We start from the raw sequence: 16,911 nt of genomic DNA, 5'->3' as shown, positions 1-16,911 counted from the left end.
TACATTTGAAAATATATAGTGATCGAGACTCGAACATGTAAGGTCAGATTTTTTTTTAAATAGTGCTATCTATTGATACTATAGTTATTTATATTACATGATCTGTATACATTATAATACTGTATAATAACTCAAACTGCTTGTGAGAGATAAATAATATGAATCATAATAATTATATAAATCATAAAATTACTCCGTAATCATCATGCTCAATCAAGGCCTTGACTAATTGCAAGATCCTATCAGGGGTAACCTATGGGGGTAACTTAAGGCCTTTATTAACCTATCAGGAGCAGAGTTTGGTGTTGTGCTCTTCTGTACCACTTGGTGTCAGAATTGTGTAGTTTGTTACTTCACTGTCTTGCTATTGGCATCGGTTTTCTCTTGTAGTAATGATGACCGATCCAGAACTCCTGTGCTGCCTCTTCAGAATGTGAGAAGCTCCTCTAAAAGTATTATCTACTGTTACTGTGTTCATCCATAGTATGAAAAAATCTCTTACAGGTTTGAAACAAGTGAAGGGTGAGTAAATGATGACAGAATTTACATTTCTGGGTGAACTATGGCTTTAAAAATTATATATATATACACACACACACACACACACACACACACACACACACCGAGCCTCCCACATCGACACTCTTTAACAATGTCAATGAAACTGTTCTCTTTAGTTATAAAACCTCATTAATTGGGCAGAACGATGTTACTTTAAAATATCTGGGAATAATAATTATAATTATGTTGATTTCTTTATAATGTTATAATTAATGACCTCTAACAGCCATCGAGAGAACTGATAAGTAAAAAAAGCCACCACCGATTTAACAAATCCTTCCTGTTGTAATCAACAGCAAATTAAGAAGTGAATACCCCCGCTCCCCACCCCCCAAAAAAGGGAAAACCCTAAAAATGTTTCAATACAAAATTTTATTAAAAGATAATAGACAATGATGATTTAATAGAAAGTTCTCAAGTGAAACATTAAAGCTGGAACGTTCCCAACTGCAGATTTCCTGACCAAATATGGAAAGCAAATTCAACTGTTTAAAAGTTCTGTTTGCTTTTGTGTAACATATAGAAACCCATATTGAATTTTTCACTTAAAATATGGACATTTGATTCAACCACCAGAATAAGATAAACTATTTTAACCATAGATCCCAAAGGAGGTACAAATTTGGCATGCATCAAGGTCAAAGGGCACAACAGCATATTTTGATGTTTCCGAATGTCACTCCACTCAGTAAATTTCACATTGCACTCATAATAATGTCTGATAGTACAAACATGACAGTATGCACTCGGGTACAAATAAAAATCAGCAAAATTAGCTTCAACATTAGAGAAAAATGTATTCTTCAATTGGCACAGGGAATGAATCATGGGTCACAGTATAATGTTTGCATCAGTTTGGGGACCATTCAACTGAACAGCACTGATATTTCAAGACTTCATACAGGGAAGAGAGAAGTGCTTCAGAAAAGTCCTGTACAGGATGACCGCAATCTCTCTGGCAACACTTAGAAACAGTATGAAAAAAAACACACTCAAATTCAACAGCTGCTTGTATTTTCACAGTGTTATTTAAGCTAGATGGGACAGAAATGAATTTGAGTGGTCACTACTAATAAAGGTGCTCTACAGTAGAAGATTCCTTCTCAGCAGCATTTGGCTTTCGTAACAGATTTGGTTTTCTAAATTACTAATGGTTGCTCTTAATTTTTGGTTACTGGAACTGAAAAAAAAATGAATATCAGGAACAGCATAAAAAAAAAAAAAAAAAAACAACACTTAATACTGCTTTTAAAAAAATTGACAAAACACATTTAATCATACAAGAGTGAAAGAAACTAAGAAAATGGCAAGCAAGGTGAGCTAAGGACCAGTCACTCCTCTTTCTCCACTTTTAGCAACACTTCCTCTCGTTCCGTGTCTGACTGGGTCAAGCTCGAATGACAGGTCTGCGTCTGTCAGAAACACAAACAAAAAAACCGCCCTCCAACTGAATATTTAATTAACAAAAATAAATGGCCAATTTGCGCCCCCATATTTAAAATATCTGGGGCAGTTTTGCTTTATCAATTTAACACTACTTCAATTTTTGGGGGCAGAAAATAAAAACAAGATAAGTTGAACTAAAATATAAAACTTTATTGGCATATCATTGTCCCTGTCGATCACACTACAAAAACTACAATATCGAATAAAACATCAAATGCTGAAGAGCAGCTCAGATCGCAGAACTGCTTATAGTTACGAGTTATCATACTGTGACTGGTTGTGTTGTTCTGGGGTTTCAGTGTTTGGAATTTACTCTTACCGGGTTTCTCACAGGTGTGGGCCATCTCAATCTCCATCTCCGTGTTTCTGCATCTGCGCCTGCATCTTAGCGATCATCTCCTGCATCCGTCTCAGCTGAGACACACACAAACAGAGTCACACACACATTCGTCTTATTAGCGTTTAGCTTGTGTTTGCTTTGAGAGATCCTACCTCAGCGTCCTTCTCCTGTAAGATTACATCCTTGTCCATTTCCTCTGGCTCCGGACCTTTCCTGCGTGACACAAACCAAGTGTAAAGAGACACACATCTATACTGAGGCTTCACAATTAGTTTCTCCTATTGTCCAAAGAAAACGGTCAGTAGTTTAAAAAAAAAGAATTTAAACTTTAAATTAATTTAAGAATTTAAATGAAATGTCATTGGAGCTTTAATATAATAAATATTAAAAAATTATATTAAAAATTATATTATATATTATATTATAGACCAAAATATAATAAATATAATTTCTCAAAACTGTGATTTAACAAATGACAGGACAAGAACTGTATTAGTAAACCACCAGAAGAGTGTTTTGCATTGCAGAGTTTAGGCAAGACAAGAAAGACGAATCCAAGTTATTAGCACAAGCGTGTGATAAGCAGAACCGAAAGTTACAGAGGGCTTTGTATTGAAGTATTTGCATGCGTGAGAGTGAAATAGAGTCTATGTGCAGTGAGAAGAGTAGAGCCGGTGCTAGCGTCAGGCTGAAGGACAGGTGGAGCTGTGACCGAGCTCCCAGCAGTACCTCCTCCTCCTATCCTCCGACAGCTCGCTGCAGATCCATGAGACTGAGTCAAGCTCTACAGTTTATGGAACACACTTCATCAACTGATTAGGCTAAAACCAGACAAAGCAATGCTGCTCTTTTCCTTTCGTTTCTGCTATCAAATGACTATTTATATTTGTACTGAACAAAAATGAGAAGCGACTATGTAAAAAATGTGCTATTTCAATACATCCGCTTAGTGTTGGCAGGTTTGGGCTATTCAAATAATCTGCGGCTACACTCACAAAGCTCTGATTTTTTTCATGGAGGTTGAGGGGGAGGTGGAGAAAGGCAAGCAGAGCAGTACGTACGCAGGCAACAGAGGCAGAATGTAACCATGGGAGGACAACCTGCCGCCCCGTTTGAGGCGCTCGGAGCGGAAGTTCTCGTAGTGAAGGTCCTGAGTGACTTCTTGCAGGTCCTGCATGTGGGTGCTGGATGGATGACAATAACCATCAACAGACAATAATGGCAGTGAATCTTAGAATGGAAATAAGGCGGAGAGGGACAGAAATACACTCCATTTAATTCATTTTACTGCGAGGTGGGGGTGGTGGGGGGTGTTTTGAAGACTAAATAATCAACTCCAATTTCCTTCACAGCCTCGTTTTTTTATGTGTGTAAAATCAAGAATTTTCAAACATTAAAGAACAGAGAACTTAAAATGACTTACATTAGCATAGTGCGAAGTTTGAGGAAGTCATTGTGTTCTGGGTTTTCTACCTCCACCACACCCCATGGGTACAGACGCCCCCTCACTTTCTTCCCCTTAGCCTCAATCTGCTGGTTGGATCCCACCACGGCAAACGGTATGCTGGCCTACAACACAAAGATGAAAAGGAACTTTTAAAAGAATGCGGCTTAGCTTGGATGCAGTCTCCTGAAGAGCAGGAAACAGTGAGCATCAAGTGATCACAGAAACTACAATTCTGCCATTTCTCACCCTGGTCCAAACTACAATTCCCAAAACCAGTGTGAATAATTCTCACTAAATGTTCACCAGGGCTACACTTATTTGATCACATGTAAGGTAAAAACTGCAATACTGTGAAATATCATGACAAATTAAAATAACAGCTTTTATATATTTTAAACTCTAATTTGATCAATAATTAAATAAGAATTAAAATAAGAAAAAACTGACCCTATATTTTTCGGGGAGAGTTTGAAACACATGGGTTGATGACATGAAGGTGAATAAATTGTGATATTCTTCCTTAGGGTGACCTGTCTCTTTATATTATATGAGGAACAAAAAAACAACAACAACACACACACACACACACACCTTGAGAATCCGGGTCTGCTCTTTGAAATCTTCATCCTCATCAGACTCGGCATCAGGGAGGTGATAGATCTTGATGCCATGCTCATCGATTTCATCCAGAATCTAGTATCCCACAAAAAGACACATATAGCCAACAAACCAAACATGTGATCAGTCCATCTTTGGAAAGAAACCTGAATGGCTTACTCTGCGCTTGAGTCTCTCTCTCTCCCTCAGTGTCAGCGTATCTGCTTTAGCAATAACAGGAACGACATTCACTTTGTTGTGAATGGCCTTCATGAATTGGACATCTAGAGGCTTCATCCTATAAAATAATGGGAAAATCAGTCTTTTAAATCCAGAACAGAACGGTGTGAACACTTAAACTCACACCTACGACAGTGGAAGGTGTTATAAAACATGTCTTAGTTGAGTGAAATGTAAGCGCTCACCCGTGACCCAGAGGGGAAATGAAGTAGAAGCAGCAGTGCACACGGTTGTCCACAATGTGCCTGCGGTTGAGTCCACTCTCATCATGCAGGTAGTGCTCAAACTGGTCATCAATGTAGGAGATAATGGTGTTAAAACTGTTATTAAAAAAAAAAAAAAAAAAAAAAAACAGGACACGATTAAACAACTGCATAGAGTTTATAAACAACTGAGACATTTTAATTGCCCCATAACTGCCAACTATAACAAATCTGAAAATGTATTTTGCAAAATAACTTACATTTCTGTTTCTTAAACTGAGATTATTATTTTTTTTAATGGAAAAAAGAAATGCAAATAGAGATGCACTGATTGCAATTTTCTTGGCCGATTCCAATTTCCGTTTTTTTTATTAGTGTTTTTTGTTAGAACTATAATTGACAGCATGTTCAAACAAAAATCTACTTTTCTTCAACGCAAAGTTTTATTTTCATAAAAAAAACACAAAACATTTGATTAAAGTAATCAAATGTAAATTTTTATCAAAGGTAATTTCTGTAGTCTTCATTGTAAAAATTTAATAAAAATGAATGCTTACCATAAACGTTATAAAACGTATACAGTCAAGAGCAGAAAGTGATTTTCTTAACATGACAGACAGCAGCAGGAATACCGGACTGCGGTCCGTTTAAGAGTTTATCCATGGACACAAAATACTGTTACACAACATGAGTCTCTCTCTCAACTATTTAACGTTCCAAAACTGACTGTGTTTAACTGCATACTCATTAAGGTATTTGTAGCTCACAAGCTGTTTGAGACCGAGAGTGGCCTGTGCGCTCTACTAATATAGATTAGTGCCGGTGCCACTGGTAACAAAACGGATCGGCTCGAAATCGGACAGAAGTAAGACTGATCGGCCTGTCACCGATCCGGGCCGATCATGAGGAAAATCGGTAGATTCCGATCCCTGGCCGATCGATCAGTGCATTTCTAGAAAAATATTCAAAACCAAGGATGCTGAAAGAGTGGGAGAGCACTGTTGCACTCTACAACAGCAGTGTAAAGGCAGCACAGCATGGAAAATGCACCAGGCCTTCCGGTAAAAAAAAGCTGAAATGGTTTTAACTAGTGGTGGGCCGTTATCGGCGTTAACGTGCTGCGTTAATGTGAGACTCTTATCGGGCAATAAAACAAATATCCCCGTTAATCTATCCTCAAAATTGGGTTAGGAGCTGGGTCTATACTAGGCGAGCTATGATGACTTTCACCTCGATATTTTAGCGCGGATGTATACCTAGCCAAATCTGTAGGGGGCGAGAACGAGTCTTTAAACCTGTGTTTATGCCTACTGTGAAATTACCACATCAAACGTGACGTGCTAACATGGATGCAGCTGAAGCCGCCGGGTTTGCTTCAGAAAAATTTTTTTTAAGAAGCTTCCCAATGGAAACCTCAACAAGATGCACGCCTGTTTCACACATACTCCATCTGCAGTGCTTATGCAGTCTGTGTGCGTTTCGTATGTGGTGCTGAAGCAGCACGGACTCATACTTATTGTGCTTTCACACAGGACACGTTTGCAGTCTGCTACTCAGTACGTAAACGATCGCTGCACTGCTGCAGATGCATCGCTCCTGGAACGCACTGACGGACCACAACCGTGTGAACGCTGGACTTCGTTAACATGGGTATGTAAAAAAACAAGAGATGAGCCCCTGGTCTAATGAACCACCTGGATTGAGAAACCCGTTCTCAAAGACTTACTTTTAGTCATTATTTTATTTGGGTAGCACACATATTCTGAATGCCTTCGGCAGAATTCAAATGAGCCATTTTAATCTAGATTAAAATATATGACTTTGATACAAAACCAAGAAATTAGAATATCAAGTTTCACTTGTATAAAAGTTACTTGACAGCATACATTTCCTTTTTCAGATACAAGCACTTCAATATCTTCTCTTTGCTGTTTTTGTGCTCAAGTGAGTCAGGGAGCAGTCAGGAAGAGGTCACACATGTTTCCGGTCTCACCACTTCCACTAGCAGAGCAGCATTCCCAGAGCTAACAAAAAGAAATAAGAAACCTGCTTCCTTCATTCCTCCACTGCACTCTCTGTTCTTCATATCTCCAATTACACCATGAAATGTCTCTTGGAAAAAACGAAACCAAAAACCCACAACCAAAGCTCTCTTAAAGGTACAGTTCACCCCCCCCTCCTTCAAAAAAAATCTAATTTATTCACCCTCATGCCATCACAGATTTGTATAACTTTATTTAGAAGAACACAAATGAAGATATATATGATTAAATCCATCTCAGAATACACTACTCTGAATATTTCTAATGACCATCAAAGCAACCCTCACCAGTCCTGGCTGTTGATGGCATCACCGTATCCAGGCGTGTCGACCACAGTGAGACGCAGCTTCACTCCACGCTCCTCGATCTCCACAGTTGAGGCCTCGATCTGAACAGTGCGCTCAATCTTCTCTGTATGACAAGAGCACATGTAAAAGATATATCAGGGGAGACTCAAAAGGCCGATATCAGTCCTTCTGTGCAAAACATCAGGCCACTGATGTTCACCAGGCCATTGTTTACACTTTCCGATCAGATTACGCTTCGGTATCTGACGCTTGATGTAACGTCCTCAGTTTTGAAACTCTCACCTGCAGCACCAGGGATGACCCTCTCTGGGTAGAGATCAGTGAGGAACAAACTGTTGATCAGCGTGGACTTCCCCAAACCCGACTCGCCTGAAAACAGCAGAGGTGCTAATGAGGAAACACTAATTCATCAGATCAACTCCAAAAACACCTTGACTGCATTTCCCTTTGCCAAGAATAAACAGTGTGATGTCAAAGCAAACATCACGGACGTAAGCGTTTTGTGCAATTATCTGTTTCTCTAGTCAGTGTTTTGTTTCTACGTCTCAGTAAAGCTGCCTTCCAGCAGTGAAAGGGCTCGTGGTCGGAGGTTCTGGATTCCTCTGTGATTTATTTTAAGATGATGGGATGACTGTACAATGGGCTCTGCTGAGTGGTCAGCTCCCGGTCACCCTCCCCACAGTAGATCTCATGTGTGTGTCAACAGCTGTACACACACACACACACACACACACACACAAACACACAAGGCTGAGGGGAGAGTCCTAGCTGCCTTAAAACAAAAACAAACTAGGATTCATCATTACTGTGGTTCAGCCAAACTTGTTCCCACAGTCAATTTCACTATAAAATAACCACAAGATTTTTTCTACTACTACAATGTGCTTTCCCTCCAAATATGGATCATCTATGATGTTTCTAAGATGTGTTATTTCTCCATATGTTCAAGAGTTATGCTGCACATTTTATGTTAATACTGCAGAAAAAAAGACAGACCTGAACAGTTTCTCTGGGTTATAATATGAATTGCATGGGAAAAAAAATAAGGTGTATTAATTATATATAGCAAGGGAACATTGGAAATTCACTAATAATCGCACAGATTGTTCATATTTAAATGCGTTTGTTCTTAACCTGATCCTAATGTTAAAATTGCGATGAAACAAAAGCAGCGACAGATATTTTCTTCTGTACTGTGACATACATCTGAGAGTAACAGATTATTAAAAAAGAAAAAATGTCAGGGACTTGGTTCTTTGCATCGGTTGTTAAATGGATTTTCAGATGTGGGTGATTCACACAAACATGGAGGGAGATAAACGTGAACTGGATTAATTGATCATAATAAGATCAATTACATTTAGAAAACAAGGAGTTTTTCACTTAATGTCAACTTTAATAAGATTAGACAGCTGTACATTTTTATGCAAAGGAAACCAGCAGCTTGAACTATAAACACCCTTTTATTTATTTTTATCTATGATAAAATATAATTAAAATGAAATAACAGTAGTAAAGTTTGTGATTTTTTGCACATTTGTGATTTCAGTTGTTCCTACGTTATCTCTAAATTCAGAATAAATATTACAACAAAAGTTATTAGAGAATCATGATTTGTTTGTGAAAGTTTTCATGCACAGATTGTACATACATGTGGTCAGTGAATGAGAGCCACTGTGTTTTGGTTGACAAACTGCGGAGTTGTTCAAGTGTGTGAGTAGTGTTTATTGGCAATATTTTTAAGTTTATGAGGCACATTCAAAACATCACATCCACATTACTTACCCACCACCATGAGAGTGAACTCGAAGCCCTTTTTCACTGATTTCCGGTGTACCTGATTTGGCAAATTCGCAAATCCCACATACCCAGGAGTCTCTGGGTTTGTAAACTGTCCTTGCTGACCACAAGAAAACAGAACATGAACATTTAATAAGTCTATAATAAGTCTATCTATAAAAACTTGATTCTCTTAAAAGCAATAACATTCAGAGCTTAGAACATTTTCTGAACATGCCCAGTTTCCTTGCACATCGACCTCTACATAAAACTAAAACTAATTTCCTTACCTTCATTTTATCAGCTTGAGACATTTTGAGCTCGAACCAAACCTGCAAAAATAAAACAGGCTTGTTTACAGTATAGATATTACCACTTCACATTTAAAAACAACTACAGGCGTTAACTTTCTTACAAAATTGATCATCGTGATGTCGCAAAATGAGTAAGACTTACATGCACGAGAAAGCTGTCGATAAACAGTTTTCACAGCTCTTACAGGAACAGGAAGTCAGTTCCTGTCTGCGAGCATCAGTCTCACCACAAACCTGCACCAGCCATTTTAATCTAAGAGCACTAGATATAGATGTTTACTCATCTTAATTCAAATAAAGCTGTTATTTATATCCCCGTGTTTTTGTTGAATGCAGTTCAAATTTAATTAGAGCAGAGATTTTCTACCAGGGGCTCCGAGATGACTTTGAGAATCACAATAAGAATTTTTTTTATAATAAATTACAATAACCTATAAGATATTTTACCCCTTAAATAACAGGATTATTTTCCCTCATTTTAAAAGCATGATATATAGACCTAAAAATGATGGAAATTAATGAAATCTTATAACTCCATTGGCATTTTTATCATGTACACATTTTATTAATATGAAATTAAGCGAGGAACTGTACTGTAAATGATGTTGCTGTAGGACTGATTTCTCTGTAGTGACACACCTCTGTTAACGGAGCTCATTCAGAAGTGACGCGCGATTGACACGCAGAAGTCACGCATCAGATAAAACCTGACCTGTGATCTGAAGCACAGAAATAACTTGAGTAAATGGATTTGGTCTACCTTTCAGTCGCAGAAAATCTTCAGTTCGCTACCGCAGGAGCTTGAGGAGACGAACAGCCCAAATTCCTGAGATTCCGGAACTCGCAGTAACTCCGACAGCAAAGCACAAGTGACTGTGAAGTAAACGTGAAAAAGTCTCGTTGATTCAAAATAAAAGTCCCGACGCGGCTCCATATCGAAGATAATTATAAATGTTGCTTACGGACTTCAAATTATGCTCAACACTTCACTTATCAAAACATAAAATTAAAATCGGCGTATTATTTTTTTTCTATGTATCTACTTGATTCCTTTCTTTTCAGATTTCATTACATGGAGATAAAAATAGAAAAATAATATGTGTAGTATTTTGTGTTATATTTTAAGATTTCAGCTCTAAATTTTGTTCTAATTGTATAACAAGTTTTAAAACAACTGGTTCAGCCACACTACATTTGATTCAGTAGATCCCCTGGATGCAATATTGGATTTCAAGAGGACAAATCACCATGACTGGACTCAACAACAGCAAATAAGAAATGTATCGTCAATGATTTAAAACACCTCAGATTATATGCGTTTCTGTTCATAATTTCACACCTATAAAATGTATGATTGGCAGTGACCTCTTGTGGTGATAAACGGTGGACAGTTGATCATTACGAATTTTACAGAAAAACAAAGGTGTTAAACGTCACAGGAAGTTACTGAAAATGCTTGGATTTTTTTAAACATATAAATTAAATATTATCAACCCCTACTAATAATACATGACGAATACCTTTTCTTGTTATGAGTAGAATATGATAAATGATGAAGATTATCAGACATTACTCTCTTTCTGTCTCACGCACAAACAAAAATACCTTGTAAGACAATAAAAAATTGCATCCAAAAACATTCTCTAAATTTAGTCTATATATATATATATATATATCTAAATAAAACAAGGTCATACGTTTCAAAGCAAGTAACATAATATATCAGCAACAAAGATTCTTTTAGAGGTATTGAAAATAAAGAGACCTTGTGGATTAAATATGAACTGTAATGACAAATGACACTGATATGTGACACCAAAAACTGCATCTCTGCATTCTGTACATCCCTCATCAACTTACACTGAGTAAATATTGCAATGCTTACAGGGCATCTCTCATGTAAAAGCTCCATTTAATTTTCTGTGGTACATCTGAAGTCTTTAACTTGCATTTAGTGCTTTTCGTTGAAATGCCTTATTGCAAATGTCTCTAACTGGCTGCTGTGATCTGGGGCTTTATCTCTAGTATTAATTTCACAGGGGTGACAGAGTGGCTAGGGATAAATTGTTGCACTCAAGATTTGTGCTGTCTCCTTCATTCCTCCAGCACATTTTTTACCACCAGTATTTCCATGAAAGGCTATTAAAGCAAAGCTTGACTTCTCTCAAATATGATTAAAATAAGCACAAGGTTTATCCCCCAGAGCAGAGGAAATCTGGTGGATTGCTCTGGACAGATTTTCAAAATGCAGCGCATAAACGTATCACTAGCTCTTTACTGCACTGAAGAAGCTCCAAGAGTAATCAGAGTTTTATTTCATGCTTAAATGTCTGTATTTACAGATTCATGCAACATCCAGAGAAAACATAGTGTAGAAATAGCTTGAAAGAATTTTGAGTGGTCAAAGGATTTTAGGTGCATATCAAACAGTGTATATGTATATAGTATGTGTGTGCATATATGTATTTATGTACGTGTACATGTGTGTGCATTTTTTTCCTGTAAATGTTTATATTCACATAAATGCATGCTTTACATACTTACCTACATAGTTTTTCTCACATTTGAGTACAGTTTAATACAGTGTATTTTGTTACTTGCCCCTTTTTTTAAAAATATTATATACCTTTTATTGATTATTATTTTCATTATTATTAATGTATTATTATTATTATTATTATTATAGATAATGTACTAATGTAGATATAATTTAGATAAATCCAGAGAAAACAGTGCAATGTTGTTGCTTTTTTTCTGTGGTCTGTTTATATTTGTCTGTATAATAAAACTTGTGAAAACTGTATTCTTATATGCAGTAAACAATTTCCTAGAAGAGCATTCTATTTTACTGAATAACTATCTCTTCCTTTCCATCTCCTGGACACTAACCTTTTGTACCTGTCAGTGTCTTTTACTCAAGTACTGCATGTTCCATCTATTCCTTAGAAATTTTGAAATTTGATACTTCTGACATGATATATACAATAAATTATATTTCGGGTCCTGGGGTACAGTATCACTTTTGATTATGCTGGTCAGTTTGTGCTGTTGGCAACTATAGTATTGCTAATCACCCCCCAATGGGAATATATTGTCATTTAATGTCTCTTTCTGAGAGTGTAGAATGCATCCAAATATATGCAGAACACAGCTATACAAACTATATGATGATAAATATGCGCTTTAAAATGTACCTGCATGGCCAGCAATAAACATTTAATTTGTCATTGTAAAGATAAGTGCCTTATATTTAGAGGTGTATGGTTACTTCTTTCCATCCTACTTTTCATCCTCTGGCCATAAAAGATTGGTTAGCTGTTTCGACAGCTATTTTATCTTCCTGTAAAAGGCAAATGAAAAGCAATCAGCTTCACAGTGCCGCCCAGTGTCAAAAATCCCTAAGTGCAGGAAATAAAATCTCATGATGGACATAGCAAATCCCCAGCCGCCCTGTGGCCAGTTCACGCTCCTCTCATTTATCTGAACAATCCACACAAACAGTGGGCACGAGACATATAGGAAGGAATCTTAGCTTTGACATGGAAGGATTATTCATGGCTAACATGCTTATCCATGGCCAGAATATCCAGACATCTGCAGATGTTCCTTTTTGGATATAATGCTACATAATTTCTTTAGACATCAGTCATTCTCATGCACTTCACATCAAATCACAATAGTTTCAAAGGGTGAATTCAGAAAATATCTTGGTGTTATTTGTTTCTTTTCTGCATTGTAAATAATCCAGTGCATCATTCATACATCAGTTTATGATAAAATAAATAAATAAATAAATAAACTTATTTATTTCTAAATTCTGATGCCATTTTTGCATTTGTAACATCTGTGCAGATAAAAGGAAATAACCTTAAAAGCTAAGCATTGTGTGACAAATGTATCAACATAATTAACTGTGAAAGCAAACAGGAAATAATCCTTTTATTCCTTTTAAATGTTTTTGAAAAGTATTATCACAAAATATTATCACAATTTAAAGTATGTTTTATTGTATTCTAATGTATTCTATTCCTGTGATGGCAAAGCTGAAATTTTAGCTTCATTTTCTGCACCAGCATCTTCAGTGTCACGTGATCCTTCACAAATCACTCCATGCTGATTTGCTGCTCAAGAAACATTGCTTGTTATTATCAATATTAAAAACAGAAGCATCCATTTTAGTAGGTGCAAACTGTTTAATGTTTTTGTGGAAACTGTGATGCTTTTTCCAGGCTTCTTTGATGAATAGAAAGTTTGAAAGAAAACCTTTTATTTGGAAAATAAAATATTTTAAACATTAGAAATGTTGTAAATTCAGTATCCTTCTGGATGTAAATTAGTATTTTGACATTAAATACTTGAAATGGTTGTAAAGGAAATGGCCATGGCTCCTACAATACACATTTCCCCTCATGCAATCATGTAACTTTTAAGCTTAATTGTTGATCACAAATAAAATTAATGAAAATGTTATGCTTATGACAGCTTTTTCTGTAAATAATCCGTCAGCACCAAGGACAGAGTCTACTTAATAGTGTCCTTGAGTCCTCGCACTGTAAGATCAAGGCTGTGTGTGTGTGTGTGTGTGTGTGTGTGTTTGAAAGTTTTTTTAAAGCTTTAAACTCATTTTGATTTTATTGAGTCCCCTTTTTGCAGAAATCACTGTTTTCTGGCAACATTGTGACTGTATTCTGTCGCTCAAGCGCTGATTGGGCGCAAGAGGTTGTGTGTCCTCAGTGCAGACTGCACAGTGCTTTCTTTGAAACCCTCAGAGATTTGAAACAAACATCTCACAAAACGAAGCAGTCGTTCGAACACACTTCAGTTTCAGTGGGCAAAAAATAATAATCCTGCCTTTTAAACACCGCTGTATATCTCACCTCACCTCATCAGAGAAAGAACCCTCTCTTTCCACAGATGATTTCAATATACTTTCAGGTGTTATAGCAACTTTTTAAAATTATTATTCGGAGGAACATGGTGAAGCAGCCCACGGAGCACATCAGAGACCAATGAACGCGTTCGTGGTCTGGTCGCGAGGACAGAGAAGACAGATGGCACTGGAGAACCCAAAGATGCACAACTCAGAGATCAGCAAGAGACTCGGCGCCGAGTGGAAGCGGCTCTCAGAGTCGGAAAAAAAAGACCTTACATCGACGAGGCTAAAAGACTACGCGCCCAACACATGAGAGAGCATCCAGACTACAAATACAGACCGAGACGTAAACCTTAAGGACTGCTGAGGAAGCACACGCTGTTGCCTTTACCGCATCACGGCGAGCGAGAGTTTCTCTCAAATTTGGACAAACCACGACCACTTCATTCAGCTGTGACCATGCAGCATCCTATTATGGAGCCGAGCCTGTCAGTTGCTTTTCAACCTGAAAAAATTGCTTTAACCCCGGACTCATTTGCTTTTTCTCCAGCTTTTAGCTATCAGAGTGGACACAGGTCCTCCGGGAGTCTGGGATGCTCGGGTCAGTACGCGCACACTCACTTGTCACCTGTAAACCCCGGATACCTGCTGCCCTGTAACTGTTCACCCTGGCCTTTATCCAGTCTCACACCTCCAGTGGCCTATATAGTGTTTCCAGGTATGAGCAAGACTGCAATCACCTCTACAGCGCTCTGACTCAGTCATTAAAATGTCATTAGTCTTGTTTTTTTCTAAAAGAGAAATCGACTGGTCTTTTCTCAGTTTAACTTCAAGTGCAGCTTTTATACATGTTGATTAAAATACATTTAACTATTTTTATTAGCCTAATAATGTAATTGATTTATTTGTTTCTATGTATGGGATCTCACATTTGTTTTCAAAAAGCCCATTTGGTATTATTGTAATAATAATAATAATAATAAATTGCCTATAATTAATTACTTACTGTTCAGAGTATTTAATCTTTGATTGACATTAGTCTTATGATTCATATATGAAACACCCTGTGACAGCATTTAAAAGCTGTGGCTGAAATCCTTAAGGGGGAAAAACATTGTATCATTAACTTGTTAAATGTGAACAAATTGTCAATTGTCGAATGAATGTTTGTCTGTTCTGTTTTGTATAATAAAGGCAGATTTTGGCATTCCCTGGTTTCATCAAGTGGAGTTTGTTTGCAATGCCATTGAGCTTTTGCCACTGAAATCTTTTCCATATTATTTCATATCTTTGTCATTCATCTGTCCACTGCCCGTTTAATGTAATAAACAACAAATATAGGGAGTGCCAGGGTTGCAAATTTGGCCTAAATGAAAGCTCAATGGTTTTTTTTTTTTTTTTGTTTTTTTTTTGGAAATAACCTATTATAGTTTTTCCAGAATAATTTTTTTCCAATTCAATTTAAGTGTCTGTACTGATAATTTGTGAATATGTGTCATTGTAATATGATACTTAAAATAAGGACAAAATATGGGATAGGTGGAAATCATTTGAGGCAGTACATCTGACAAATTTGAACCATTTCTATATAATTCATCTAGCATACGTGTATACAGTTCCACTTGAAAGTTTGTGAACCCTTTGCAGAATCTGTCAAAATGTGAGTAGTTTTAACAAAATAAAAGAGATCATGTAAAATGGATGTTATTTTTTTAAGTAATGTCCTAAGTAAGATATTCTACATAAAAGATGTTTACATTTAGTCCACAAGACAAACAAAAAAATATGAAATTATTAAAATAACCCCATGGTTCTTAATACTGTGTGGTGTTTTTTTTTTTTTTTTTTTTTTTTTTTTGTGATGGTTGTTCATGAGTCCCTTGTTTGTTCTGAACAGTTAAGCTGAGCTCTGTTCTTCAGAAAAATCCTCCAGCTCCTGCAGATTCGTCAGTTTTCCAGCATCTTTTGCATATTTGAACCCTTTCCAGCATTGTCTGTATGATTTTGAGATCCATCTTTTCACACTGAGGACAATTGAGAGACTCAAACACAACAATTAAAAAAGGTTCAAACGTTCACTGATGCTCCAGAAGGAATTATTTATAATTACATAACAAAAGACAATCGTGGATCATCCAGGTGACCACACACAGTATTAAGAACCAAGGGTTCACAAACTTTTGAATGATGTTATTTTAATATTTTCAGCAATTTTTTTTTTTTTTTATGGACTAAGTGTAAACATATTTTATGTAAAATATCTTACTCAGGACAGTACTAAATAAAAAAGAACATACATTTTGTTTGATCTCTCTTATTTTGTTAAAATTACATTTTCACAGATTCTGCAAAGGGTTCAAAAACTTTCAAGTGGCACCATATATACAAACTCGATTCTAAAAAAGTTGGGACACTGTACAATTTGTGAGTAAAAAAGGAATGGAATAATTTACAAATCTCATAAACTTATATTTTATTCACAATAGAATATAGATAACATCAAATGTTGAAAGTGAGACATTTTGAAATGTTATGCCAAATATTGGCTTATTTTGGATTTCATGAGAGCTACACATTCCAAAAAAGTTGGGACAGGTAGCAATAAGAGGCCGAAAAAGTTAAATATACATATAAGGAACAGCCGGAGGACCAATTTGCAACTTATTAGGTCAACTGGCAACATGATTGGGTATAAAAAGAGCCTCTCAGAGTGGCAGTGTCTCTCAGAAGTCAAGATGGGCAGAGGATCACCAATTCCCCC

At 36.7% G+C, this 16,911-nt stretch overlaps 1 protein-coding gene and 1 pseudogene across 2 annotated transcripts; one reads left to right on the top strand and one right to left on the bottom strand.

Moving 5' to 3' along the window:
- Nucleotides 1-1,553: 1,553 nt before the first annotated feature.
- On the bottom strand, nucleotides 1,554-10,181 carry LOC132155030 (septin-2B-like). Of its 2 annotated transcripts, none has more exons than XM_059563794.1 (13): nucleotides 10,038-10,181; nucleotides 9,254-9,295; nucleotides 8,970-9,084; nucleotides 7,467-7,553; nucleotides 7,164-7,287; nucleotides 4,817-4,951; nucleotides 4,572-4,689; nucleotides 4,386-4,487; nucleotides 3,771-3,916; nucleotides 3,409-3,531; nucleotides 2,500-2,560; nucleotides 2,327-2,421; nucleotides 1,554-1,973 (listed from the first exon to the last, which is right to left on the bottom strand). In XM_059563794.1, the coding sequence occupies exons 2-12, from the start codon at nucleotides 9,275-9,277 to the stop codon at nucleotides 2,353-2,355; spliced, it is 1,104 nt and encodes a 367-aa protein (XP_059419777.1). In that variant the 5' UTR covers nucleotides 9,278-9,295; nucleotides 10,038-10,181; the 3' UTR covers nucleotides 1,554-1,973; nucleotides 2,327-2,352. The 2 variants fall into 2 exon arrangements, with proteins under 2 accessions (XP_059419777.1, XP_059419778.1); XM_059563795.1 differs by lacking the exon at nucleotides 10,038-10,181 and adding an exon at nucleotides 9,420-9,524.
- Nucleotides 9,405-14,935, top strand: LOC132155440 (transcription factor Sox-14-like; annotated as a pseudogene).
- Nucleotides 14,936-16,911: the final 1,976 nt, after the last annotated feature.

Source organism: Carassius carassius, chromosome 12, assembly GCF_963082965.1.
Source record: "Carassius carassius chromosome 12, fCarCar2.1, whole genome shotgun sequence".
Classification (NCBI taxonomy): Eukaryota; Metazoa; Chordata; class Actinopteri; order Cypriniformes; family Cyprinidae; genus Carassius; species Carassius carassius.
This window is presented reverse-complemented; position numbering and strand designations above follow the sequence as displayed.

Excerpts from the sequence above, each read along its gene's own strand:
- LOC132155030 (XM_059563794.1), bottom strand. The coding sequence starts at position 9,277 with ATGTCTCAAGCTGATAAAATGAAG. Across the intron at positions 7,288-7,466 it reads GGTCATCCCTGGTGCTGCAG|AGAAGATTGAGCGCACTGTT; the intron begins GTGAGAGTTTCA and ends CTTGTCATACAG. Across the intron at positions 2,422-2,499 it reads TACAGGAGAAGGACGCTGAG|CTGAGACGGATGCAGGAGAT; the intron begins GTAGGATCTCTC and ends TGTGTGTCTCAG.